Source organism: Arvicanthis niloticus, chromosome 3, assembly GCF_011762505.2.
Source record: "Arvicanthis niloticus isolate mArvNil1 chromosome 3, mArvNil1.pat.X, whole genome shotgun sequence".
Lineage (NCBI taxonomy): Eukaryota > Metazoa > Chordata > Mammalia > Rodentia > Muridae > Arvicanthis > Arvicanthis niloticus.
The window spans coordinates 138278474-138306407 of record NC_047660.1 but is presented as its reverse complement, the minus strand read 5'-3'; the positions used below and the strand labels follow the sequence as shown (position 1 = coordinate 138306407).

General features: G+C 50.9%; 2 protein-coding genes across 9 annotated transcripts; one reads left to right on the top strand and one right to left on the bottom strand.

Moving 5' to 3' along the window:
* The first annotated feature begins 1528 nt into the window (after nt 1-1528).
* Sh2d3a (SH2 domain containing 3A) lies at nt 1529-12364 on the top strand. The gene is made up of 10 exons (XM_034497214.2): nt 1529-1678; nt 6683-6814; nt 7653-8002; nt 8250-8323; nt 9089-9561; nt 10122-10237; nt 10375-10549; nt 10635-10746; nt 11287-11472; nt 12062-12364. Exons 2-10 carry the CDS (start codon nt 6701-6703, stop codon nt 12220-12222), a joined length of 1761 nt encoding a protein of 586 aa, XP_034353105.1. The 5' UTR covers nt 1529-1678; nt 6683-6700; the 3' UTR covers nt 12223-12364.
* Nucleotides 12365-13089: 725 nt separating this feature from the next.
* On the bottom strand, nt 13090-27334 carry Trip10 (thyroid hormone receptor interactor 10). Of its 8 annotated transcripts, none has more exons than XM_034498021.3 (15): nt 27176-27334; nt 25853-25968; nt 25699-25755; nt 23150-23297; nt 23010-23072; nt 22322-22426; nt 22095-22223; nt 21315-21461; nt 21011-21205; nt 19477-19644; nt 19162-19271; nt 15069-15201; nt 14704-14852; nt 14291-14412; nt 13218-13507 (listed from the first exon to the last, which is right to left on the bottom strand). In XM_034498021.3, the coding sequence occupies exons 1-15, from the start codon at nt 27197-27199 to the stop codon at nt 13359-13361; spliced, it is 1815 nt and encodes a 604-aa protein (XP_034353912.1). In that variant the 5' UTR covers nt 27200-27334; the 3' UTR covers nt 13218-13358. The 8 variants fall into 8 exon arrangements, with proteins under 8 accessions (XP_034353918.1, XP_034353912.1, XP_034353913.1 ...); XM_034498022.2 differs by having other exon boundaries at nt 14291-14409; XM_034498027.2 differs by lacking the exon at nt 19477-19644 and having other exon boundaries at nt 13090-13507; nt 14291-14409.
* Between the last annotated feature and the right edge of the window lie 600 nt (nt 27335-27934).

Genomic DNA, 27934 nt, shown 5'->3' with positions numbered 1-27934 from the left:
GCCAGGCAATTAAACAAACAAACAAACAAAACCCGATGCAAGCTGGAGAGCGCCAACTAGGTTTCTAGATTCGAATTCCATCCCCACCACTTCCAAGCTGAGGTACATTTGCACCAATGGCTTAGCTCCCCTCTTCTCTCCACTGAGAAAACGGGGGTGAATCCGTCATTCCTAGGAGGATGTAAGTGAAAATTAAGCAGGTGAGACAGAGAAAGCAAGCCAAATTGTCTTGGTTTACGGTAGGTGTTCAATGAATGCTGCCGCTATGATATAGAATACTTTACTAAGAATATCATGTAGAGGAGCTGGTGAGATGGCTCGGAGGGTAAAGGCGCTTACTATCAAGCCCGATGACCTCAGTTCAATCCCTGGGGCTCACATTGTGAAAGCAGAGAGCTGATACCCACAAACGTTATTCTCTGGCCTGCGTGTGTGAGCACATACACACAAGATGAATAAATAAAATATAATAAAAAGGAATCCCATGTAGAGCCCAGACCGATCTTGAACTTCGCGATGTATCTAAGGCTGACGTTGAAATCCCGATTCCTGCATACTGGGCCAGTGCTCTACCCACTGAACCCCTGCCACAGCCTAAGACTTACTAATGAGCTTTATTCAAACGTGGCCTTTGAATCTTTGAATAAATGTAGTATTGCTTCTCTTGGCGCAAATTCTCAACCCTCAACTTCCTCTGACTCTTCTCCAGGCATCAGGATGGAACCCCACCCACAACCTGAGAAACCATCCCCTCTTTCCTCATCCTGGTCCCAAAATCCATCCCGAGCCCATCTTTGGTAAAGGCTGTCGCCTTTCACACAAGTTTTTCAATTCCAATGGCGGGTGGGGGGGACAGAGGGAAGCTGCAGATTTAACGCCACAGCTCCAGGGCTGCCCTGAACTGACTTGGATCCTTGGGGATTTGGAGAGACAACCTCAACTCGGTCAGGGAGACATGGCATGCGGTAAACGTCATTCTAGAGCTTGAGGCTGGGTCTCAGTGGGCAGGGAGCTCTCTCAGGTCAGTTCCAGGCACCACATAAACCAGATATGGCACACCTATCATCCCAGCACTCGGAGGTGGAGGCAGGAGGATCAGGAGTCTAAGTCATCCTCGGATACATAGCTAGGAGAAGGGAGAAGAAAAAGAAGAGGAATAAGAAGGAAAGAGTAAAAATCATTCTAGTTTCCCAAACTAGTATATAGTTCTGGTAGGGCGTGGCCGTGAGGAGGCCGGGTGCCTGTCTAAAGAGCTGGAGTGTAAGTAAGGGCCACTTGGAGATGCCAAGGAAGAGGAATCTATAGAGAACAAGACAAACACGCGCGCGCACACATACATATGGGAACACACACGCGCACGCGCACGCGCACGCGCACGCGCACACGCACACGCGCACACACACACACACACACACACACACACACGTTCATAGGGAGCACGGCTAGGCACACAGGTTCCAAGGGGCCGGGTGAACGCCTAAGAGGTTCCTATGGAGGCGGGGCCTGAAGGAGAGGGCCTCGATGGGGCGGGGCTTGTAGGGGCGGAATCAGGTGCTGGGGCTGGGTTCCAGCCAGGTGAGGGCAGGCGAGGCTGGGGCTAGCCCGGGTATGGACATTTTGCGTCTCAGCCACTGATCTTCCAAGTTGAGTCCCGTCGGAACCCCAGAGTCGCGTCTAGGTGAGTGAGGGAGTGGTCATTGTTAGATCCCGGGGTCCCTACTGGTCAGGGTGGAGCCATTAGCCCTTAGGGAGAACCCGAGGATCCACCCAAGACAGGCTACGGGGCCGGAATAACTCTCCAAGTGAGTAGCCACGAGTCATGCGTGTCCGAGAACCCGGGTGTGTTTTAGGTGGCCCTTCCGCAGCTTCCAGCGTGTTTCCTGCCCTCTGCGGAAACACTCTTGGCTTCCACTTTCGTGTGCGCCATCACAAATCCGGATCCGCCCCTCCCTCCCTGGCTGGCTCCAAAACCCTTCCTAATCTCGCTTGTGGTCACTGGCTAAAACGGGGCGCGCCTCTTACTGCGTGATCTCCCTTTCTGGTCTCCTTGGTCCTATGAAAAGATCAAAACCAGCCTGTCTAGCCGCCTCACTCTTCACTCGCTGTACCCCCCCACCACAACACTCAGGCATCCCAAAACTTCGCGGAGCTGCCTCAGTCTAAACCTACGCAGCTCCCAAGTTATCGCCTCCTTTCATACTTGAAGAACTCCTGTCCCCGGGCTGGTGAGTTAGTTCAGCTGATAAAGACGCTTGGCTCGCTAGCCTGAGTTCGGTCCCTGAAACGCACGTGAAGATGGGAGGAGAGAGCCTTCTCCACAGATTTGTCCTCTGACCCCCATTCTCGAACCTTGGCACTCCCTGTCTATCATTTAAATTAATTTTTTGTTTGTTTTTTGTTTTTTCGAAACAGGGTTTCTCTGTATAGCCCTGGCTGCCCTGGAACTTACTCTGTAGACCAGGCTGGCCTCGAACTCAGAAATCCTCCTGCCTCTGCCTCCCAAGTGCTGGGATTAAAGGCGTGCGCCACCACTGCCCGGTTTAAATTAATTTTTAAATTAATTTATATATAATTTAATAATGTGGCTTGTTTAAATAAATTTTAAATTAAAAAATAAGCCTGCCCTCTAGCCTTCCTTATCGAATCTTCCTGTTTCATGACTTAAACCAGGAGGGACCATTAGAAATTAGCCTCGTTCATTTATCTGTTGGTTGTAGCTGGGATTGAGGGAACTGAGGCTCCAGGGACAAGCTGGTACACAGTAGGTCTTAAATCATCAGTATCAGCTCAGTGTCAAAAGTGAGACCCCCCAATTCCACCTGGATCTGTGGGGTGTCTGCTGGAGACTGCACCCCTGAATTTATGCAGCTGTACAGACACTGTAGACCCACAGACCTCGGTCAAGTCTGCCTATCCTCTTCCCTGATTCCTCCGCCCCACCACCCTTCCCTTCCCAAATAAATTATCCCCCAAAAGACCCAGAAAATGACTGATGACTTCATTGATCTGCGACGAACCTGTGCTCTCTTTGTGCTCCCCAAGCTCAAACTAGAGTTTGCTCCTGCCTCGCCCCCATTTCTCCGTTGGTTACTGGAGAAACAAAAATTTATTTGAGTTGTGAAGTTCAGGACCATAGGAGGGTGTGGGGGGTGGGGTGGGAGGGGAAACCCTGGTGACAAACAGGAAGTGGGCATGTTCTGGAGCACACCTGGCTTTAGGTATTCAGAGCCTGAAGCAGCTTCCTCCTGCCCCACCCACCCCACCCCCAGGGCGCAGGTCTCTGTTGAGGTAGCCTTTCCCTCCACCCCCCCACCCCCTTCCAGGAAGTAGTGACTCAGGAGGCAGGAATCCTGCTGCACACCTCTCCCAAAGGCCTGAGTCACTTCTAGACTCCAAGACTCCTAGGTGGAGTCTGGAGATAGGTAGACAGACAGACAGACAGACAGACACACACACACACACACACACACACACACACACACACAGCCATCCCACCCAATATAACTTTTCTGACAGATATTTGAGACACAGGCTGAAGCTTGTGAAATAACGTTAAAGACCTAAAATTCTAACTATAATATACTAACAAAATTCTCAAAGACATGGAGAAACTCAAAATGTAAAATTGTAGTCTTTAAGTTTTAATTTCAAATGCAGGAGGGAGGCAGGAGGACTGGGCCTGTGGTTCAGAAGTAGAGCCTAGCATGCTTGAAGCCTCAGGTTCCCTGACCAGCTCTGCACCAAGCCAGCCTGGGGGTTCCTGCCTGTCATCCCAGCACTGGGGAGGCAGAGACAGCAGTTCAAAATCATCTCAGGTTATATAGTGAGTTCCCAGCCAACCTGGGCTACATGAGACCCTCAAAACAATAAACAAAACTTGTGTTCTGTTGGCTGTGAGAAGGCATGGAGACTTAATAACAATATGTAACAATGGTGGCTCCTGCTTCGGTTTCACAGACGCTCCTATCTTAGCCTCAGAGTACTGAGTTTATAGTCACAAGCAGCAGTTCCCACATAAATGACGGTAACTAAGCTAAGCGGCCAGATTTTATGTATATATCTGTGGTATTTCTACACGTACTTCGTTTCTCCTCTGTGTGTACATGAACGTCAGCCGTTGCCAGCAGTCTGTCTCTGCACAGGTGAAGCTGTGAGCAACTCAAAAATCAGTGTTCCTGCTTGGTTTCTGGTATATGTATAAGTGTGTGTGTGTGTGTGTGTGTCTGTCTGTCTGTCTGTCTGTCTGTCTGTCTGTCTGTCTTTCTGCATGTGTGTGTGGGGTGGGGGTGGGGTGTAAATGTGTTTGACCCAACGTACACCACATATAGGGTCAGGACAGGGAATGTAGATGTCAGAAGAGGCTGTGGAATCCCTTGGAGCTGAAGTGACAGGCTGTTGTGGGTTGCAATGTGGATGCTGGGATCTGGACTTGGGTCATCTGCAAAAATAGTCTGCGCCCTTGACTGCTAAGCCCTCTTTGCAGCCTCCCCTCGGGTCCTGACTGAGTCAAGGATGGGGTGCAACCTGGAAGTGTAACCCAAATAAATCCTCTCCTCTCACAGCAACAGAAAAGCAAAGTAGGGCAAGGGTACAAAATTTTGTTTTGTGCAATATATATTTATTTATAAATAACCGGATTATATTTATTTATATACAAAATTATCTCATCTGGCTCATCCCCCAGTGTGAATATAGCCAGTGTGAAATACTTAGGGCTGAGCGGTAACTCAGTGTCAGTGTACTTGCCTGGACCTAGGAGGCCCTAGGTTCAAACACAGCAATACACACACACACACACACAAATTAGCTAAGCATACACCTTTAATCACAACACTCAGGAGGCAGAAGCAGGCAGATAGATCTCTGTGATTTCCAGACCAGTCTGGAATACATAGCTGGTTCCAGGACAGCAAGGGCTACACAGTATGACCCTGTTTCAAACATATATATTTAAGAACATTATATATAATATATACATGCATGCAAAGATGGCTGCAAATTGCTTGTTTGATTTATCACATGCATTCAGTGTGTATGTGTGTGTATTCTCATCTAACATATCATTTGAACAGTAATGTTATGTGAACTCTTCACAACAGCCAGTGTAGAATCTTCTAGATGTCTATCAACACATAAATAGAAAAGACACGTGGCTCGGCACGCGGGAAGTGGAGGCAGGAGTTTAAGGACAGCCTGGGCTACATGAAATTTTATCTCCAAAAACAACTGGAGAGGAATAAAAGGGAAATCTGGTGTATATATAATGAGTATCGTGTAATTATAGAGAGCAAAGTGTGTCATTTGCAGGACAATTGATGGGACTGGAGATTTGTTGTGTTGATTAAAATAAGCTAGATCCAGAAAAACAAATACCCTGTTTCTTCTCTTGTATGTAAAATACATATGATCAAATACTTAGATGAACATACAGGCACATATATGATATGAAGTTAAAAGGTGAACTACTTACAAGTGGAGGAGAACCAGCACAGCGGAGAGTGCAGACAGGAAGGGGTGGCAATGGGCTGGAGATGTAATTCAGTGGGAAAGAGTGCTTGCACACATGTCCCCAGCACCCATGTAAAAAGCTGGCCATGGCCACACATTCCAGTAAACCCAGCATTGGGCGGGCAGAGATAGGTGGGTTCCTAGAGCTCACTGGTCAAGCAGCCTAGCCAAAATGCCAATCTTCTGGGTCACTGAGGGACACCCGCCTCAAGGAATAAGGCAGAGAGTAATAGAAACCCAAAATCCACCTCTGGCCTCAACATGCACATAAGGGTGCAAACACCTGCGCACGCGCACACACACCCACCCACCCCACCCCCCCACACACACCCATGAGCACACATAGGAGAAACACACAGGAGCACATACATATAGGAGTACACACACATAAACACATGTGCATACATACATAAACACATGCACACACATACACACAAATCTTTAAATAATAGAGGGGTGATGGGGTGAATATGAACAGAATATTATAAGCACATTGAAGATGCCATGATGAAGCCCACTGCCCTGTATGCTGAGTGTGTGCTTCTTCTAGCTTCATCCTTGTTACTGGGATGAACCATTGACCAAAAGCAAAAGGCTTCTTGCAGCCTCTGGGCAACAGTGTACCACTGAAGGACCACTGCTTGCTGGCTCAGACACAGATCCCAGTTAGCTAGCTTTCTCATACAGCCCAAGACCACCTTCCCAAGGAGTGACTAGTGCTAGCCACAGAGGGTCTGTGTCCTTCTTCACAATTAACAGTCAAGACATCTCTCACAGACATGCCCACAGCTAAATCTGATCAGGTCAAGCCCTCACCTGAGACTTCCTTCCAAGGTGCCTCTTTGCTATGTAAAGTTGACATTTAAATCTGACTAGAAGCCAGGCAGTGGGGGCGCAGGTCTTTAATCCCAGAACTTGGGAGGCAGAGACAGGTGGATTTCTGAGTTCGAGGACAGCTTGGTCTACAGAGTGAGTTCCAGGACAGCCAGGGCTACACAGAGAAACCCTGTCTCGAATAAATAAATAAATAAATAAATAAATAAATAAATAAATAAATACTAAAACAGACTAGAGCAAATAAATGAATGAATCTGCCATTTTCAAAAGTTAGGTGATGGTGAAAGGATAAGACCCAGCCCCTCAATGTGCCCGACTCATTGCTCCCATTTTGCAGATGTGAAAGACTGAGACAATGAATGTTCAGAGCTCAGCCCTGATGCCCTCCACCAAGAGCTCCATGCAGGCACGACAAGATAAAGATGATCTTTCCCACCAGCCCTGGTACCATGGTCAGCTGTCTCGACAGGTATTAACTCTGCAGGCTGGTGAGAAGATTCTCACACTCTGATGTGAGAAATCCTTCATCTTAGATGAGCAATTTGGAGCCAGGGTCTGTTGGAAATAGGTGGGCTAGAAGACCAGAGACACCCTTGAAGTTTGATAAGTAGGAGCTGTCAGTCTCTGAACTAAAATCTCCCTTTCCTGGGATATCATTGAGGAGACTGAGTAAAGGTCCCATACCTCACTTAAATACAATAAACTGTGACAGACAGAGAGCTAATGATTGCCCAGGAGCCAGACATTCTGGGTCCAGATCCTAGACTTACATTCTTTGGGACTATGGACAATGAATTTGGCTTCTCTGAAACTCAGGTTTCAAATCTATAGAGTGGAGATCAAAGAATTCCTCTCAAGTTTGATGTGATGGTACATTCTGTAATCCCAGGACTCAAAAGGCAGAGGTGGGCAGATCTCTGTGAGTTAAAGGCCAGCCTGGTCTACAGAGTGAGTTCCAGATCAGCCAGGGTTATGTAGTAAGACCCTGTCAAAATGAAAACAACAACAACAAAAACCTGTAAAGAGGCTCTACAGTTTAAGGCCACTCTGGATTATATAGAGTTTATCTAAAAAAAATTTTTTTTTTAAATTAAAAACTCAGTAATTCTGGAGTCCTTTTCTGGCTAGAATCTCCTGTGGGGAGCTGGGAGGCACGGATCAGGGGTAAAGTCCTCCTCACCATGCCATGACCCCTCACCCCCCAAGGAGAATCCCTCAGTGAGGGACTGGAGCCCCTGATTCAGGGTGGTTCTTGTCTGGTGGGAGGGGAGGGGTCTGGACACATGCCACCTGTTCTGCATCATCAGGAAGCTGAAGCCCTTCTACTACAAGATGGTGACTTCCTTGTTCGTGCTTCAGAGTCCCGTGAGGGCCACCCTGTAATCTCCTGCCGTTGGCGAGGCAAGATTCTACATTTTGAGGTGTTCCAAGTAGCACTGCGTCCCAGGCCTGGTCGTCCACGGGCTCTCTTTCAGCTCGAAGATGAGAGATTTACCAGCATGTCGGCCCTCGTTCACAGTTACATGAGTCGCAGGCGCCCACTGTCCCAGGCCACAGGAGCTGTAGTCTCCAAGCCTGTGAGTCGTCAGAGGCCGCTGATGCACGGTCTCAGTGAGGATGTGCTCACAGACAGCCCGCCTGCAAGCAGGCCTTTCAGGTACTCAGTATTGAGGATTCTTCTGTCTTATTATTTCAGACAGGGTCTCATGTAGCCCAGGCTGGGCTCAAACTCACTGTGTAGTGGAGGATGAACTACTGATCCTCATGCCTCCACCTCTGCAGGTCTCATAATTAAGAACTAAGAAATGCCATCACCAATGTGGCTGGCGGATCGATGATATTGGTTGGTAGCATTTTTACGTCTCAGGATGCTCCCACAGCCTTTTGCACCTTTTTTTGTCTAGGCCTAGAAAGTGGAGCTCCAGCCAGCCTACAGATTTGGACCATTCAGGAAGAGGTGAAGATGACACCAGACCAGGTGAGGGGCCCCCAAAGTGGCAGCGGCTCAGAGATTGGCTCTGCCACTCTCCCTTAAGTGAGCTCAGTCCCCTGGACCCACCTCTTGGGACCTTGGTTTCGTACTCTGGTCAGTTGAGAGGCTCTCAATACTGACACGGGGCCATAAGTGTGTATTCAAATATGTGTGTGCATCAGGCCTGTCAGGCCAGCTACCAGAGAGGTAAAGCCATGAGGCTCTCTGATTCAAGGCAATCTACACTGTCCACTAAGACCCTCTCTCTCTCTCTCTCTCTCCCCCCCCCCAAAAAAAAAAGGTGGGGAGGGGCTGGGGAGATAGTGCAGTGGATAAAATGCTTGCCATGCAAGCATGAGAACCTGAGTTCAGGCCCCATATTTTAAAAAGTCAAGCTTGGTGGTGCAATTTTTGTTATTAGAGACAGATGGGGCTCACTAATAAGTGACAGTGACAGAAACCTGCTCAAACTGTGCCTGAGGGGCAACTCTAACGTTATCCCCTGACATCCTTATGCATGTGCGTGCATACCCACAAACACACGGACACATACACCTTCAAATTAAAAAAAAAAAAATAGTATCTAGAATTCAGAACACTCCCAAAGTGTTGAAGGTTTGTCTTTGAGGTTGCAGACACTGGGAAGGAATCCTCGGTTACTGGGCTGAACCAGTAGCCGAAGCAGGAGAGCCAGCTGCTTGTGTCTCATTTCCACCCCCTCTGCCAAGCCATCTTCTCTGTACATACCCATATCTCTCCTTGTCTCCAAAGCACCCCCTGCTTTTGAATCTGCCCTATACCGGACAAGCAGTGAACCCACATTGCTGAAGGGCCTACCTCATCTGGGAACTACGGCAGACAGTCTCAGAGCCTCTGATGGACAGCTTCATGCAAAAGCCTCCTCCGAGCCACTCCAGTCACCCTCCCTGGCCTCTGAACACTTCCCAACATACTGCGAACTCCTCCCCCGAGTGCCCAGCACTCAGAGAAAGACTCCCAGACCAAGCTATCCAGAGCCAGATGTCTGGTGGTGGGAAGCCAAGGAGGAAGAGGAAGAAGAGGGGGACAGATGCTTCATAAGACCACAAGCTGAGGTCTCATTTTGTCCCTCTGGCCACCCTTCCTGCCTGCTGGGTCCCCATAATCGGCCTTTGGACCCTGCAGTTCTGCACACTCTTAGAAACTTGTTTGTAGCACACCATCCTGGGAGCACTGCTCTGCACCTGCTGTTGGTGGATTGCCAGGTGGGTCATCTGGTAGGATCCTCTATCAGCAAGACAACAATCTGTCACTTTTCCTGGGGAGTTGTGAACAAATGTCTGCTCACCATAGATAAGGCACCAGCAGGCAAAAGAAGGAAATGATTTCAACTGAGTCTAGCTTAGTGACCTGGAAAGTTTGTGGGGTTGCTTCCCTGAGTACAGGTGAGAGGTTACTCACAGGAGGAGCATTGGTGACTCAAAGGCAGCAGCAGCATCACTTAAAAAGCCCAAAGCCAGCTTGGGAATCTACTCACGAAGCCTTGTCTCTAGCATCCCCTGCAGGCAGCTCTAGGAATTGTTACTGCTTATGAATTTTGTGAACCATGTAAGCTTCAAAGATTGCCTGAGACTTGCAAGTTTCCTCAACTTTCCTAGTCTTGTCAATTCCCTTCTCTTCCTAGAAGCCTGCCTGCTCCTTCCAGGCAGGAGTGTTTCAGTTAGGAAGACATGCTTCACCACAGGAGCAGAAGGCAAGCTCCGTGGTATAGATAGATCACCAGCACACTTGCCTGTTTCACCTCACTTTGTGATCTCCTGTCAAGGCTGTAGGCCTCCTGGGAGTGACCAAGAGTCAGCGGATTGCCATGGGTGTCCCCTCTGGTCTGGAACTACTCACACTTCCTCATGGCCATCACCTGAGGTTGGAGGTGCTGGAGAGGTGAGGTTGGGGGCAGGGTAACTCTCTAACCAGTTTCCTACCTCCATGGTGGAGGTGGCTAAGCAACCCACTTCCTGCTCCCCCTCCCATCACGAAGTCTCCTGCTGTCCCCAGACCCTTGCATTCCACCTCTATAGGATTGAGACGCTGGCGCTGGCCGGGGCCCTGGCTGTACTGGGTTGTTCGGGGCCCCTGGAGGAGCGCGCATCTGCTCTGAAAGGCCTGGTGGAGTTGGCATTGGTGCTGAGGCCAGGAGAGACAGGGGACCTGCTGGGACTAGCTGGGGTCATGGGCGCCCTGCTCATGCCCCAGGTGTGTTGGGAACAGAGATGGGGAGGAAGCCTGGGTGTAGGTGACGGAAAAGAGGGTTAGATGGGATTCCTGTCTCTGTATCCAGGTATCCAGATTAGAGAGCACCTGGCGTCATCTGCGAAGGAGCCACACAGAGGCTGCGGTGGTCTTTGAACAGGAGCTAAAGCCTCTGATGCGGGCTCTGGATGAAGGTACAGGTGAGAGGCCTTGACTATGCCTTACCTGCCTTGGGCTGTTTCTTAACCCTAGCTTTCCCTTCCCAGTCACCTTACTCAGCTTTCTTCCCAACCCCAGGCTCCTACCCTGTTCCTTGCTCCCCTCCCTGCCCTAAGTTTTCTTCTTCCCCCTTTTAAGCTTCCTGCTCTGTGCTAACACCTTTGCCATATGCTCCTCCTCTGCCCCAGCCTCCTTCCCAGCTCCAGGCTCCCCCTCCCGCCCTCCTTGCTCTAGACTCCTCCCCTACCATTTGCTAGAGCCATTAGTCTTCCCCGCTCCTGCTCTAGGTCCTAGACTCCTTCCTGGCCTCATGATTGGCCCCATCCCTAGGTCCCACCTTCTTTAATGAAATCCTTCCTCAATCCTGAGCAGTTCCCCTTCTCTAGGCCCTGCCCCTATCCCTGACCTCACCCCACCCCTCTCAGCCCCCACCCCCACTCAGCAAGTCTTTTACCACGCCCTTGTTCCACCAAGGCTCTGTCCTATGCCTGTCTCCAACCCAAATCCTACTCTTCCCACAGTACCCTGCAACCCAGGAGAGGTTGCCCTGCCACATGTGGCACCAGCAGTGCGCCTGCTGGAGGGTGAGGAAACCTCTGGGGCACTGGACGAGTCCTGTGACCGCCTACTGCGCATCCTGCTTGGAGCCCGACAGGTGGCCCGGGATGCGCCCCTGTTCCGCAGGGCAGCTGCCCAGTGCCTGCAAGGTGAATAAGAGCCTCTTGAAGGCCTCTTAGGCCAAGCTTCCCGGTCTCACCCAGCTGGGACGCCTCACCCCCGGAGAAGGGGTGCAAACTGCAGTCATGAACGCCAAGTATTGTTTCCCACTATAAAAGGGACCGCTAAGCCGGAGGAGCTACACCCATGGTGCCTCACTCCAACCTCTGGCCTGGGAAGACCCCCTCCCAGATGATCACTGGGATCCGCTCCAAGATGACTCCTTCCCTAGTCAGAACCCCGTCTCCTTCCTGGGCCAAACCCAACTTCTAAGACTCTTACCCTGGGTCATTTCTAAGATTTTAGATGTTTCCACCCTCTAAAGGAGCAAGCTGGGTGGGCGTGCCCTTCAATCCCACCTCCAGGCATAGCCCCTAAGGCAGGGACCCCTGCACTGTGCATCCACACTGGCCACCCCTGTGCCCTGTTCTCCTGTAGGAATCAAGGGGTACCCTTCCTCTGCTAACCTTGCCCAGGCTCTCCCCCATAGCTCCTATGGGCCAAAGTTCTTAGCATTAAAGGACAGGTCTGGGAGAGGCCTGAGCCACAGCTACAGCCAGCACACCTGACTGCCCACAGGATTCAGGCCGGACCCAGAACTACGGGAGGCACTGACCACCAACTTCCTGCGCCGCCTACTGTGGGGGAGCAAGGGAGCCCAGGCCACCAGAACTGACCGCCTACAGAAGTTCCATCACATCCTGAGCATCCTATCCCAACAACTAGAACCTCATGACTGAGAGCCCAGCCCCCAGTCCTTTTATACTTGAGGGACCCAAAGGAGGCTCCCCCAAGCTATTCAAGAGGCTATGAAATGAACTTGGTGCCCACACCCATCACGCCAGCACTTGGGAAGTGCAGATGGGAGAATCAGGAGTTCAAGAGCATCCTTAGCTACGTAACTTTGAGGCCAGCCTGGGCTCTATGGGGAAATTGTTTTGAATTCTGCACCCTCTCAGGTCAAAGCTTGTAAGAATCTTCCTCTTAAAACAGACCCCAAGGGACTGAGATGCAATAGTTGCCTCCTTTTTACCAAAAAAACTACTCAAGTATCCACAGACCAACCCTCACAGTCCAGTATGTGCTACTCACCCTACAGCTGGGGTACCCAGAAAGTGACCACATGGTGAACGTGTGACTTTTTAAAATAAAGATATCTTATATATAGGTCTGGTATCAAAGTTCAAATCTGACTCTGCCTCTTAAATGCTGACCACCTGCCCTCTCTGTGTGCTCCATCTAGAGAAATGGAAGGTGGAAGTGCCTGGTATACAGCAGGAGGTTCACAAGCATGGGGACCATGTGCAGGGAGGGCTTGCCAGAGCACACCTAGGTCCACCTCCGTTTATTCCACACGGAGCTCCTGAGAAAGGTAGCTTTTATCTCATTTTAGCTTGGGAGGGTACATGCAGGTATGAGTGCAATTGCCAGAGTTGGCCAGAGGGGGCATAGGCTTGCATGTTTGTGAGCTTCGGGAGCTGCTTTTCAAAGCCAATGCCTGGCCCTCTGCAAGAGCATCCAGAGCTCAACCACCAAGCTGCCTCCCCACAGAGATGCCTTCTGAAGGTCCACTCACTCCTGATATTGGAGGTGCAAACTCCAAGAACTTTATATAACTATATTTTTTTAATATAAAACAAAACTTGGCCCAAGCCGAGCGGCAGGAGAAAGGCCCTAAATGACGCATATGTACAACCACATGGGAAGCCACAGTGAGTCCCTGTAGGGCGACAGGTGAGGTGGATGAAGGACAGCAGGTTACACAGGTCTCAGCCAAAAGCCACGAGGGCAGGAATAAAGTGCAAGGTCCTGGGGGCCCCCTGTGGCCCAGAAGCAGCAGCTGACAGCCCTGCCCCTCATCCCCCTCCGGTGGGGTTCAGTTGAGTGTGACGCGGAGGTAAGACGTGGGCACATAGCCCTCACCTCCCTGTTTCCTCCTGACCCGCGTCCATCCATCACCCTTGTCTTCTTCCATCAGACTGAGATCTTCCCCCTCAGACATGGAGACGGTTCCTTCACTGGATCCTGTTGTGGAGTGAGGGGTGGGTATAGGTCAGATTTGGTGATCTGATCAGAAGTCATGGCTCCAAGCAACTGCCACATCCCCTGGTGTAAGGTTAATATTGTCAGCTACAGAATCTGGGAGCTCCTAACCTCAGAGACAAACTTGTAGGATGGCTGAGAGGAAGCTTCAAGATGGCTTGGATTTAGATGGGAAGCCCCGCAGTGAGATGGGCAGCACCACCCCACTGGTTTCGGTCCTGTACTAAATAAAAGGGAAATGGAGAGCCCATGAGGCAGCACTGTGGGTAAAGGTGCTGTCACGTTTGAAAGCCTGAGTTTAATCCCCAGATCATAGATGGTAGGAGGGAACCCATTCATGAAAGTCATCCTCTGGCCTCTCTCACACAAAGAACAAATAAAAATGGTTTAAAATAAGAAATAAACCCTTCCTTAAGTTGACTCCCCAGGTCCTTCCTTTGGCTAATACTGGGGACTGAATGGAAGGTCGAACAAAGTCTTCTCAAACACCCTACCACTGAGCTACAGTCTGCAGACCGAGTTCTTTTCTTTCTTTCTTTTTCTTTCTTAGTATAGAATAGGGTTTATTCAGGGCATGGGGAGGGGAGTTAAGAGGATAGTAGAGGCAGAGAGAGGGAGAGAGAGGGGGTAGAGGAATAGAGGAGTAGAGGCCAGCCATGAGCTCGTGGAGGCGCGGGGGAGGGCAGCAGAGAAAGAGCAAGAGAGGAACAAGAGATCAGTTCTTTTTGTCAAAACAAAAAAATTTAACTCATGCTATAGGCCCACCTTCAAAATGGTAGATGGCCACACACTGGCCAATAGGGGATGCAGGTTCTTCAAAGTCCTCATCGAACTCAGTATAGATGGGGGTGTCCTGGCCTTCTTCTGAAGGGGGCTCTTCTGAGCTGCTTGAGAAGTGGAAAAATGATGGGAGCAGGACCCTTCAGGGTCTCTGAGCCACTCCCCTGGCCCTCACTGGGACATTCTAGGTAGAGCTCCACCCTCTGACCACGCCCCAGCCCCTCACTGGGGAATTCTAGGCAGGGGCTCCACCCCCTGACCACACCCCCAACCCTCACTGGTTGAAATTCTAGGCAGGGGCTCCACCCTGGTCACATCTCCAGCCCCTCACCTGGGAATTCTAGGCTGGTGCTATGCCAAGCCCACACCTCATAACTGCTTCTGGTTTCCCTACCTACCTCTCCTTATTATCCTGGGATCCACTGTTGTTGCTGCTACTGCTACTATCAGGTGGGGCAGTAGTTGGGGGATCAGGAGGCCTAGTGTGACGGCTTAGACTGTCTCCTCGGTTACTGAGGACCCGGCTTTCAGCTTCTGCCAACCAAGCCTAGGGTTGGTTGGAGATCACAGCATGAGTTCCAAGGCAAGGTTTTGAGGTCATCCCACTCTGGACTGGGGTCATTTCCTGACATCACCCACACACACCCAAAACTTAGATGGTAGGCAGCTGGATTCTATCCCTCCAACACCTCCCCGTCCCCCACCCCACAGTGACTCATGCAGCTCTGCCTGTGACCACGTCTCCCCAGGGCATGCCTCTGACCTCATACTTCTGCACTTCCAGCTTCAGCCTTTCAATGTTCCCAAGGGTCTCTGCAATGCGGGGCTCTAAGCTGGCAGGGTCCCCCATTTGTGGTGTTTTCTCATATACATCTTTCATCTTCTTCAAGGCCTCCCTGAGACCAGATAGACAGACAGACAGGAAGGAAAACACACTCTCTTATGACTTACCAAGTAAAAATCAGGCTCAAGAAGAAGCAAGACTCTGGTGATGGAGACAAATGTCCCTGTGTGCCTGTGCTGAGCTGGAGGATAGCAGGTTTAAGGTTAGCCTCTGCTACAACAGCAAGTTCAAGGCCAACCCAGGCAACTTAGTGAGACCTTATCTCAAAAAAAAAAAAAAAAAAATCAAAACAAGACTATAATTGACTCAGTAGGTAACCCAAGCACGTAAGAGAGAGGACCTGAGTTCAGTACCCAGTGCCCAGGTAAAAGCCAGGCATGGTGGCATACACTTGTAATCCCAGCACTGGGGAGGCAGAGATAGAAAGATCTAAAATGGCCAGCCGTTCTAGTTAAATCTGAGCTGCAGGTCAGTTAAAGACCCTATCTCAAAACCAAAGGTGATAGGGGAGATGGCTTGTGGCTAAGAGCACTTGCTGCACTCAGCCTAAGGACATGAGTTTGAATCCCTAGCACCCATGTAAAAATATGGGTGCAGTTCCCACAGTTATCACCCAAGTGCTGTGCAGGGCAGAGATAGGAAGAGGCAAAGACCAAGACCCGATGTCCATGAGACCAGCTGCTGGTTCAGCAAGAGACTTTTATCTCAAAGGAGTGAGTCAGAGAGATAGAAGAGCTACCAGTGAGACCCTCTGACCTCTGTGTGTGCAGGGCTGAGGCAGCTGCACATACACCCACACAGGAAACTACCGGCACCTGAGGAACAACACTCAAGGTTGGCCTGTGGCCACCACAAACATGACTGACCACACATGTTAAATAAGTAAATAAGCCAGGCATGGCGGAACACTAAAGGTCTAAGGCAACCTGGAAAAGTTAGCAAGACCCTGTCTCAAAATAAAATACAAAAATAAGGGCCAGCAAGATGTCTCAGCAGACAAAGGCACCTGCAACCAAGTCTAACGACCCAAGTTCCATCCCTGGGACACATGGAAAGAGAACGACTCCGGAGAGCTGTTCTCTGGCTTCTGCACAGGAGCCAAAATAAGATAATGAATAAAAACACAATAAAAAATAAACAAACCGAAAAGCCAGCCTTTTTAACTCTCAGCAGGCAGATGCTTCACTCCACTAGAAACGCCTAGGCTGCATGCAGCTCCAAGCATAGCTTCTGTCCCATGATTTCCATTCAGTGGAAAAGGCCACATGTGAACAGCCAAATAGAAGTTGGCCGGCCACCTGCTAACAAGTGGCATGCATCACTCCTGTTACATAAGGAGGCTGGGCAGAGGATTTTGTTGCTTGGAAAAAATGACTAAAGCTTTTCTTGTCCTTTTAAATCTGGAAGCTTTTTCACCTTAATATTCTGTGTTTCAGCATTAGATAACTCGCTCTCCTTTCCCTCCTATCAAGACAGCAACTCAGACTGATTAAGCTCCTGACGGTGGTTGGACAGTGTGCTGTCTTGGCATTAACGGTAAGGATCCATGGGACGGGCGTTTTGTTTTATTTTGCACTCTACTAAAAACTTTGAAACTGAGCCTTGGTGCCAGTTTCGTCATTCCAACTACTTGGGAAACTGAGGCAGGAGAACTGAAAGTTCCAGAGTAGCCTAGGCAATTTACTGAGACCTAGTCTCAAAATAAGGATTACAAAAATAGATAAATAAAGCTGGATGGTGGCGTGCACGCCTTTAATCCCAGCACTCGGGAGAAAGAGGCAGGTGGATCTCTGAAATTGAAGACCAGCCTGGTGTATAGAGCAAGTTCCAGGACAGCCAGAGCTACACAGAGAAACCATGTCTTGGGGTGGGGATAGGGAGAAAAGAAAAAAAAAAAAAAAAAAAAAAAAAAAGAGGGCTGGGGGCATGATCAGGGGTCAAGTCCTTGTCAAGAGTCCCCCAGTGAGGGGCTGGGGATGTGGTCAGGAGTGTAACACCCCTTCACATTCTCTACTCCCTAGAATCGCCCAGTGCTGCTAAGGGTGGCTCCTACCCTACAGGGGACAATCCTGTCTTAGAAACTATAATCAGCAGTTTGTTGTGGGAAAGTATATACTACCATAAGCTGGTTATTCTTTAATTTATGTATTTGCTTATTTATCACACATGCCTGTTGTGTGCACATACATGCCACGGCACCTGTTTGGAGTGGGTTCTCTCCTTCCACCATCTGAGATCAAACTAAGGTCTTCAGGCTTGGGTGGCAAATGCCTTTAGTCACTGAGGGGACCAGTAATTTTCTTGTCTTTTGCTCAGTGATGTGTAGAGACTGCACAAGAGCTCACCAGATTCCATCTGCTGGATGATTTACAGGAAATGGGAAATAAAGGATTCTTTCCGGCTTTTATGCTTTTGTTCTTCACTGTTATTGTTTCAAGACAGTGTCTCAAGAAGACCAGGCTGGCTTCAAACTTAGGATCCTCCTGCCTCTGGCTCTGGAAAACTGACATTACAGACAGGGGCTACCACACCCAGCTGTGTGGCAGGAATCTCCTTTAAAACCATCAGATGTGGCTGAGGAGACGGCTTCAATCAAGTGTTCACTGCACAGGCACAAGGCAGGACTTCGATTCCCAGCTCCATTGTACAAAGCCTGGCTGAGACCTCATATCTGTAATCCCAGCATTGGATGGGCAGAAATAGGATATCCCCAGGTCTCTTTGGTCAATCAGCCTAGGCCACTCAGCAAGCCCAGATCCCAGTGAGAGACCCTGACTCAAAAAAAAAAAAAAAAAAAAAAAAAAAGAGTCAAGTGAAGCCAGTATAGTGGTGCACATCTTTAATATCACCACTTGACATCACTGTGCTTTCAAAACCACCAGCCTGGTCTATGTAGTGAGTTCCAGGCCAGCCAGGGCCACAAAGTGAGACCTAGTTGAGGCCCCAAGGCCTGACACTATTACTGATACTATGGTATGCTTACAAACAGGAGCCTAGCACGACTGCTCTCCAAAAGACCCAACAAGCAGCTGAAAGAGTCAGATGCAGATATTTACACCCAACCAATGGGCAGAAGCTGGTGATCCCTGTGGTGGAATTAGGGAAAAGCTGGAAGAAGCTGAGGAGGAGGGCGACCCTGTAGGAAAAACAGCATTCTCAACCAACCTGGACACTGACACTCTGCTCTGACACTGAACCACCAACCAGGCAGCACATACCAGCTGATATGAGGCCCCCAACACATACACAGCAGAGAACTGCCAGGTCTGGACTCAGTGAGAGAAGATGATGCACCTAACCCTCAAGAGACTGGAGGCCCCAGGGAGTGGGGAGGTTTGGGACGCCCCAGGGGTTGGGGTAGAAGGGTAGGAAACAATTTCTGGGAGAGGGGGAGGGGTGGGAGAGGAGGTACAGGATGTGGAAGAAGGTGGACCAGGGCGGGGATAAAGACTGGACTGTAAAAAAAGATTAAAGAATATAATAACAACAACAATAAATTCTTAATATTAAATTAAAAAAAAAAAAAAAAAAAGCAAAAATGGTCAAACCAAAAGGACAAGGTAGGCGCTAGAGAGACAGCTCAGGGGTTATTTCCTGAGCAACCTTGAGAACCAGATGCTCTGATTCCTGCATCCATGTAGCAAGTTGGGTAGACAGCCACACGCCACCTGCAACCTTGGTAGGTAGAAACTAGACATACAGAACTTGCTGGCTGCCAGCCTTGCCAAAAAGACCCAAAGTCCCAGTTTTGGGCCAGACCCTGCCTCACACAAGGAGAATGAAGAAAGAGAACACTGATGCCCACCCTCCTACAGCAACCAATACACACCCACAACCTTCACAGCCCAGATTGTGTTGCTAAAATCCTTGTGTACCATTGAAACAGTAGCAGCAGGGATGGGACCCTCAGGAAGCCAGGCAAATGCTCTACTGAGGTGGCTGTCCCCAGTCCTTGAGTAGCTCTGCTTAGGTCTGCATTCACCTCCAGCCTCCTCTAGCCTCCCATGCTCACCTCTGGTCCTCCTCCTTCTGCAACTCTTTGTTCCGCTCTTCCAACTGTTGCTGGAGTCGCTTTCTCTGCTGCTCCGGGGGCAGGTGACTGAAATCTTCGGTGACCACGGTCTGCAAGATGAGACAGGGTCTGAGTTCAGGATTTGCGACCCTACATTTCCCAAGCGCCTCTCTAGCTCCTGAGATACCAGGTCCACCTTCCTCCCCTAGCAAGGATTTTAGGGAGTGAGGCCATGCACAGAGCAAAGCTGGAATCTGGGGGACCCAGCAGGCGGCAGGAAAGAGTCCAGGGTCCCATCATCCGGCCTCAACTTACCCCACGGCCGCCTCGGAGGCTGCGGAAGGACGCTAGCCGCGGCTTGACCGACTTACTGATCTCGTTCAGTATGGCCAAGGGGTCGCGGCCAGAACGGGGGGATGAGGGTCCATCAGACAGTGTGGAGGGTAGGTGACCCCCCAGGAGGGACAGGGATGGGGGACGCGGCTAACGGTGGGGGGCCAGGGAAGGGGGGATGGGTCAAGGATGGAGGCGTGAGGATGTAGTCGGAGAAGGATGGACGGATGGGACACAGGAAACAGGAAAAACAAAATGGAGAAAGAGGGAAAAATAATGATAAGAAAACCACAACTGAATGATAAGATCACACAGAAAACACCTATAAAAGCAACAACAACAACGGAAGATTTGGGAGGTGCCAGGGAAGACAAGAGCAGAGGGGCCAGGGCCAACAAGAGGGCTCAGCAGGGAAAGGGTTTGTGCCAAGCCCTGAGTTCCACCCCCAGGACCCACAGGGTAGAAAGAGAAAACTGAGTTCCATAAGCCATCGTCCGACCTCCATACACCCCAAAATATAAAAATCTAATAAATTAAAGACTGTGAGGCAGGTGCCAGTCACTTCCCAAGCCTTCTTAGAGTCCCTTGAGTCTTAGGGACTCATACAGAACCCCAGGAGATGGGGCACCTACAAGACTTTCTGCACTTACAGTCTAGAAAGTAGGGTGCATGACAGAAGTAAAAGCTGGGGACAAAGTGATGGCTCAGTACGTAAAAATGCTTGCCACCACCAAGCACAATGACCTGTATGATCCCTAGGACCAAGGAGAGACCTGAAAGTCCTTCTGTGACATCTACATGTGCATGAGCACACACACATACACATAATTTTTTTTTAAAAGAACCAGGTTGGTCAGACACACAGGCTAAGGGGGACACACAGGGAGATGAGAAGTGGGACTATCAGGTGCTTGCCTACTACTCAGAAGTCCAAGTTCAAAAGAGAGGATGGCAGGTGGGAGGAGGGATGGCAGGTGGGAGGAGGGATGGCAGGTGTCAGGTAAGAGGAGTCTAAGTTAAATGGGATGGAAAAGAAGAAAAAAAAAACAACTGCAAGGAATGGCTAAAAGAGTGATTGTGGAAGGGATAAACCGAGGGGTGTCAAGGTAAACGCTGGACACTAAAAATCAAATTCCCAAGGAGAAAACGCACAGGAAGTGGAGGGTCCCCAAAAACATAAAGGATGGAGTTAGAGAAGGATGACTCCCAGGGATTGGGGGGCAATTCACAGCTGTCAGGCCAACATGAGATCTTCAAGGGTCTTAGGATGCAGCAAAAGATGCCATAGGCCCCCAACCCTGTCCCCTCTCATGTTCAGAGGGACTCCAAAGCTAGCCAGTGGGCTCTCAGGCCTGCCTTCCTCTGTTTCCTTCCCACCAGACTGGGCCCACAGCCAAGAGGGAAAATTCCTGCCCCAGGACTCGGCGTTCCATGTGGCTGCAGCTGACTCAGCGAGGACTTCGGCTGACTGTCCCCCCTTCCACCCACTCCTCACCCCAAGAGCTCCAGACCCCACCTTGCTCTTTTTCCCGAAAGGCCAACGCTTGGCACGGCTACGGCTGGAGGCTGCTCGGAGCTCAGGTCTACCATCCGGGGTGCCCAGGCTGCTGTCCGAAGGCACTCGGTTCATAACTTGGCTGAAGTCTTCGAATTCCAAGTCACCCGGGCGGGCAAACCCTGACTTGTGTAATTCGATGAGAACCTGTGAGTCCTTTGGGAAGGGACACGGAGTGAGTGGCAACCAGCGGCTAGTTTAAGAAACTCTGGGGAGCCCCTCCGCTAGCCCACGTCCCATCCCCGGGCTCGTGCTGAGCACCCACGTTCTTAGCATCCACGGACTCCGCGGCCACCTTCATGCCCTCCAAGCATTTGCCAATAATGGGAACCACCTGCAGCTCAGCCTCAGCTAAGAGCCCATACCCGGCCCCCAGGCGGGTGGTTCTGCGTTCGTCCATGTCCTGCAGCTTCTGAAGAGTGGAAGGGAATACAGGGTAAGTCAACCCTACCAACACCTTCAAGCTGAAGGCATCAGCCCTCAAGCCCAGGCTTGACAGAGAAGACAGAATCAGATCTGCCCTGATGACCCCAGGGGCAGGGTGAAGATGTGGACCCAGGAGCTCAGAAAAGTCTTCTCAAAGAAGGTTACAAAGAGACAGAGCCTGAATAAAGAACACACGGAATATAGACAATCCTGACACCAGGGTTGGGACAGAGAGTGAGGAAGATGGCTGGGGAGATCTGAGACCTGGGGCTTGTTACAGCTAAGGCTTAGAAGGATGAACAATGGGAGTTTCAAAAATCAAAGAGTCTCTTCCTTTCGCCCTTCCTTCTGTCTGTCCACTCCTTTCCCAATCCTTCCTCCGTTTCCTCCCTTCTCAGACAGGGTCTCTCTACTAAGCCTTGGCTTTCCTAGAACTTGCTATGTAAACCAAGCTGGCTCAGAAACTTCTGCCATCCTCTGCCTCTGCCTCCAGGATGCTGGGACTACACGCACGGTCCTCTTTCAATCTAAGAGTAAGGACATAGGAGCTGGGATTCTAACACTCCAGTGGGAGCTAACAAACTCTGAGGGACTTTGTCAACAAGCTTAAAGCACTCACATCGAATATCTGGGGCATCTGTGAGAAGTAGAAGTGAGCCTGGTCTCGGTTGAAGCGCTGCAGCTGGGCGGCGTATTCGTTCTTGCTCTCTTCTGCCATGTGGTTCCGAAGGTGAGCCTGCTGCTTGGCCTGGGCAGTGGGACGGCAGGGAGGAGGTCATGCGCAGGTCCTGGCCTCAGCACACTCAAGATGGCCTGAGCCTGTCCCAGACTTCACCCTATACACACCTTCTCCACATCCGCCTTGGTGGCATTAATGTCCTGATCCAGCCGCTCGGCAGTGTGAGCCGCTTTCTCAGCCTCCCGGCAGTCTCGCTCAAACTTCCGCTTACTCTATGCAGGAGACAGAAGTGGGGTGAAGAATCTGCCTTCCCCCAGTAGCAGAGTGGGCTGCGTATCAGCCAACTGTGTGGGTGGCACACACCAGTCACCCCAACACCAGGAGACAGGAGGATTAGGACTTCAAGACCAACCTGGACCACCATATGAGACTTTGTCTCAAAAAAAAAAAAAAAAAAAAAACCAAAGGGATGGCTCAGCAGGTAAAGGTGTTTTACCTCAAGAAAGGCCAGCTACCTGAGTTCAATCCCCAGAAACTCCTCAGAGGTGGGAGGAGAAAACGGACTCCAGAATTGTCTTGTAGTCACACGTACTCCTCATGGTATGCAAATGCCCCCCTACACACACACACACACACACACACACACACACACACACACACACAGAGTTCAAGGCCAGGCCAGCCTGGGCTACTCCAGACCCCACCTCAAAAAAAGGTGTAGGCATAGTAGGTGTGCTGAGTACCCCACAGGGAGAGGTGGCCCTGGCCACATAGCATGAGTGGCTCTGTGCGTAAGCAGCCACACATACCCAGCTCTTCTGGGCCTGAGCTAACAGCTGCCCCATACACACTCACATTCTCTAGCTGTTTGAAGCCATTTTCCAGCTGCTGCTGGGCCCGACGGCCCTCCTGGAAGTGCTGTGCAAACAAATGGGAGACCCTTAGTGAGGTTCCAACAGGGTCCCCAGCAAGCATGGGTGGAAGGGGAGTCTCACCATCTTCCTCTCCTGCTTCATCTCCTGTGAATACTTAGCCAGCTCCAGACACACTCGGATACCAAGGCTCTCAGCCACCAGTTCTCGCTGGCCTGCAAAATCATTGACCTCCTGGAGAAGCTGGACAAATGACTGTTGCTGGCTGAACCTGGCAGGAGACAAGCAGAGTTCAGGACCAGAGATGGACCTGTGTGAACCCAGCCTGGCACAGTGACATAGGCCTGTCATCCCAGGGCAGGGCAGGGGGAGCAAGAGTTTAAGGCCAGCCTTGTCTACATGTTGAGTTTGATGTCTGTCTTTGCTACTTGAGACCCTCCCTGCAAAGAGAGAAAGTGGGGGTGGGGTGGGCAGAAGGGAAGGAGGAAGAGAAAGGCAGAAGGAGGAAAAGAGACAGAAGGAAGGAGAAAGCGAAAGGAAAAAGTGGAATGAAATCTTGAGTTACATTCATTCTCAAGTCTGTGTCCCTAACTTCCAGCTCTTAATTCAGAAGCATTTTGCAAATCAACTTTTTGGAGGACCGATGCTTATAACATCTTCCCTGTTGTTGTTTGAGGCAAGATCTCACTATGCAGCTCTGGCCAGCCCATAACTCTCTGCCTGTCTCTGCCTCCTGAGTGCTGGAATTAAAGTTGTGAGCAACCATGCTCAGCCTTTGCAACATCTTCTATGAGTCATTCCTGGTTGGTGGCAGAATACTAGAATCAAATGTCTGTTTAGGTTTCGAAACAGAGTCCAGCTACATAGCCCAGGCTAGCCCAGACCCCTTGCTCTTCCTGCTTCAGCTTCCTGAAGCCACTATGCCTAGCCCCCTCATCATATTTTAGAGGTATGAATACAATAATCCTTCAGTAGCCATGGCAACAATTTCTGGGGTACTTAGAGGGTACCAAAATAAAGGATGCTGGAGCCCTTGTATACAACAGCAGGATCTGCACAGGGTCTGTGCTGCTGGCCCAAAGCTCTCCAGATGACTCAGGACTCCTCCACAATGTAAACACTATTTACTTAATCCAAACCGTCTGGATTAGAGAGCAATGACCAAAAAGTGTGCCTGTGCTCAAGAAAGGAATGGCTTTGTTGGAGTATTTTCAGTCCTTGGGCTGGGCTAGAGGTGCTCAGTGGGGAGAGCGCCTAGATCCATCCCAGCACCCTGGATGCGGAGGCAGGGGGATCAGTGGGGAGAGCGCCTAGATCCATCCCAGCACCCTGGATGCGGAGGCAGGGGGATCAGTGGGGAGAGTGCCTAGATCCATCCCAGCACCCTGGATACGGAGGCAGGGGGATCAGTGGGGAGAGCGCCTAGATCCATCCCAGCACCCTGGATGCGGAGGCAGGGGGATCAGTGGGGAGAGCGCCTAGATCCATCCCAGCACCCTGGATGCAGAGGCAGGCAGATCAGGCTATAGAGTGAGTTTGAGGCCAGCTTGGGTTACATAAGACCACATGCACTCACACTCACACACACAAACAAAGGTATGCACACTTTTTTTTCAGTCCTTGGAAACCCTGGAGTATCATTCATATCAAGCCACCAATGAAACCAAATATCCCAAACCAACAACTATCTTAATTTCTGGAGCTTTTTGAAGTAAACCTTTTATTTATGTACTTATTCAAAATACAGTTTCACTAAGTAGCCCAAGCTGGCCTAGAACTCACAATCTTCCAGTCTGGGCCTACAGATCCCGAGTGCTGGAGTAACAGACATTGCCACCATACCCAGCTCACCTTTTAGATTTTAAAGGGAAGGGTTTAGAATGAAGTTTAAAGTTTCTGGAAATAACTACGACTGGCTACCAGTATGTCTCTTTAGAATTTTAAGACAGGGTAGCATGTAGCCTAGGCTACCCTCAAACTAACTACATAGCTGAGGCTAACCTTAAACCAACCCAAGGGTGCTAGGATGACAGGCAAGCACCAACATGTCCAGCTTTGGCCACTGCTTTTAGACACGTAAACTCAGTTCTTTGAACGCACAAGATAGAGTAGAAAGTTCTGCCTTCAGACCCTTTTTACAGATGAGAAGAGAGGCAATCAAAAGTCACTGACACATTCCAGCTCTTGGGTTAAGAGACAAGTCCTGGCTAGAGGGAGCAACGGGACAACCAAAACCTTATCTCAAAGATAAAAACTAGGGTCGTCGATGGTTTAACGGGTAAAGGTGTCTGCGGCTAAACATGATGACTAGAGTTTGATCTCTGGGCTCAACATGGTGAGAGACAAGAACTGACTCCTTCAAACTGTCCTCTGACTTCCACAAGTGCTCTGTGGCATAAGTAGGTTCATCTCGCTCTCCAAAATAAACAAATATTAAGCAAAAAGCCCCCAAATAACTCAGCTACAGCACAGTGAGGGAAAATAAAAGCTGAGAATTTACAAACCAAAAGGGCTCTCTCTCTGCTGGAAGTGAGTAAATTCCACCTTTGGCCAACCAGACTCCTAATGGGAGGTGGGACTGGAGGTGCAAGGTGGTGTGGTCCCTGGGAAGGTGAGAGACCCACACCTCCAGCCCCACTCCCCGCCCCCACGGAGCCTTAGCCCATTCTTACTTGACTTCGGGGTCATCTTTGGTAGGTCTCTTGGGAAGATACTTTTTCACCAGGCTCCTAAGGGTGAGGACAGAGGCAGGGAGGCTGAGAACGCGGCCCTCCTGCGGGATCCCCACGGAGTCCCAGAGCAGTGAGCACCCACCCTCGTGCTCACCGGAGTTGCTTGGCATAAGCCTGCTCCACCTCGGCGCGTTCTTTCACAAACTTCACGTATTTGTCCAACAGATCCAGCCCCCACTGCGTGTGGCGTTCCAGCACCTCAAACTGATCCTGATTGCAGGAGTGCGATTGGGGAACGTTAAGGTCACCTAGGTGGGGGGCACCGAAGTCCCAGCGACCCGGAACACCGGAGGTGGGGTGGGGTAAACAATCTCGGGGCTTAGCGGTTCCAGCAAGGGCTGGCTGGCTTCCCCAGGCGCCGCCCCGGCGTGGCGCAGGGGAAGAAGGCAGGAAGCTGGCGGGAACCCCCATCTCCTCCTCCTCCTCCTCCTCCTCCTCCTCCTCCTCCTCCTCCTCCAGGGAAGGGCCTGGACAACAGGGCCAGGGCCCCAAACCAGACAGCGGGGTCTCTGGGAGTCCGGGTGACCAGCAAGGGTGTGGAAGGAGGCTAAACCACTCCAGCTCCCCCCATCCTCTAGTTCCCTCCAAATTCCGAAAAATCAGGAGGGCTTGGCACAAAAGTCAGGCACAGAAGGGATGAGTTTGTGCAGCTCAAAGTGCATGGAAGCAGGATCGGGGACCTCTGTGGCCAAATTTCCCTATTCGCCAAGATCCCCCGGGATCCTCCATTGAGTGACTCAGTTTCCCCTGCTTTTGTGATGCCTCCACTATAGTGGCTCACCCCCACTACAACCGAAGATTCCACCGCCTCCAGAAAGAGGAGTGGTCAATAGTCCGACAAGGATTCAGGGAAACTTCTAGGGCTTCCTGGGTGAGGTTAAGAGGCGGGTAAGGGGTGGCTCCGCCCAGCGCCCGGGGCCGAGTCCTGCAGCCCCCTTCCCCTCCCCCTCAGCGTCCCAATGTAAGCGGGGAAGGAACCCAGTAAGGCCCCACGTGGGACTGAAGATGACCAAAGGGTCCCCTCCCCCTCCCAGCAGGACAGGCGGGCGACGGGCAGGGACCCAGGGGCCGTAAGATTAGCCTCCAAGCCAGGCCAGGACGCTCAAAATAGGTGACCTCGCCCAGCTGTCCCCCCCTCCCTGGCCTGGTCCAGGGACTTCTTCTGATGGTCTTACTCTCAACTCTGTGCCTCAGTTTCCCTATGCTGGTCCTGGGCAAAGAATCCCTGGGGCCCTCGAGGCGTCTAGAAAGTCCCAAAGGAACTTTTAAGAGAGTGCGGAGGGCAGAGGGCGGGGACCCAAGGGATCAGCTGCAAGGAAAAGCGCGGAGTCCGGGCAAAGGTACTTCGGGGACAAAGAGCGGAGAAGCCAGGACCCCAGCAACGGAGAACCCTGGAAGCTGGGGAGAAAGGACTTACCCACAACTCGGTACCCCAATCCATGCTGCTCTTGCCGCTGAGGACGCCACCGCCTCCTGCCCGGGTCTTCACCGCCCTCCACAGAGACTCAGCCCCAGGGCAGGGTGCCCAGCCTCGCCCCGCCCCGCTGCCAGACCACGCCCACCAGCCTAGACTACCACGCCCCTTCGTGTTTTACCACGCCTCTGCTCTGCCGAGCCCCCAGCGGGACGCGCTGAGGGCGGAGCCCAAGTGATGCTCCGCCCCCTATTAAAGCATCATGAGCCTCCTTAAAGGACGCCTCTATTTTACAAATTTGTACCCCATATTATTCTCCTCTGCCATCCTAAACTATTCATCCATTCCCTTCAACTTCGCAATTCTTATAAAGAGGCAAAATATCAAAACCCCAAATCCAAACAGTCTCTCCCACTTCTCCCCCACTCCATGGCAGGGAAAGTCTGTGGTTGGTCATTAGGCTCTTGCGGGGACCTACTCGGCTCCAGAAATCTGCATTTCGTCCCACTAATAGCCTGTTTCCCTCCGGCCACAGAGATGGGATGACTTCGATCTACCTCAGGACGCACCTCCAGCCAAGGCCAGGTCCATTAGCACACACACCCCACCCCATACCCCACACCCCACCGCATCCTGACTTCTCTTCCTTCCCGCCAGAGCCTCCTCTGAGAAATAGAGGACAGGTTGTCCTTCGGGCACCGTTCTGAGCTACGCGCACACACTCACAAACACTCACACACACACAAACACGAAGGGGGGGGC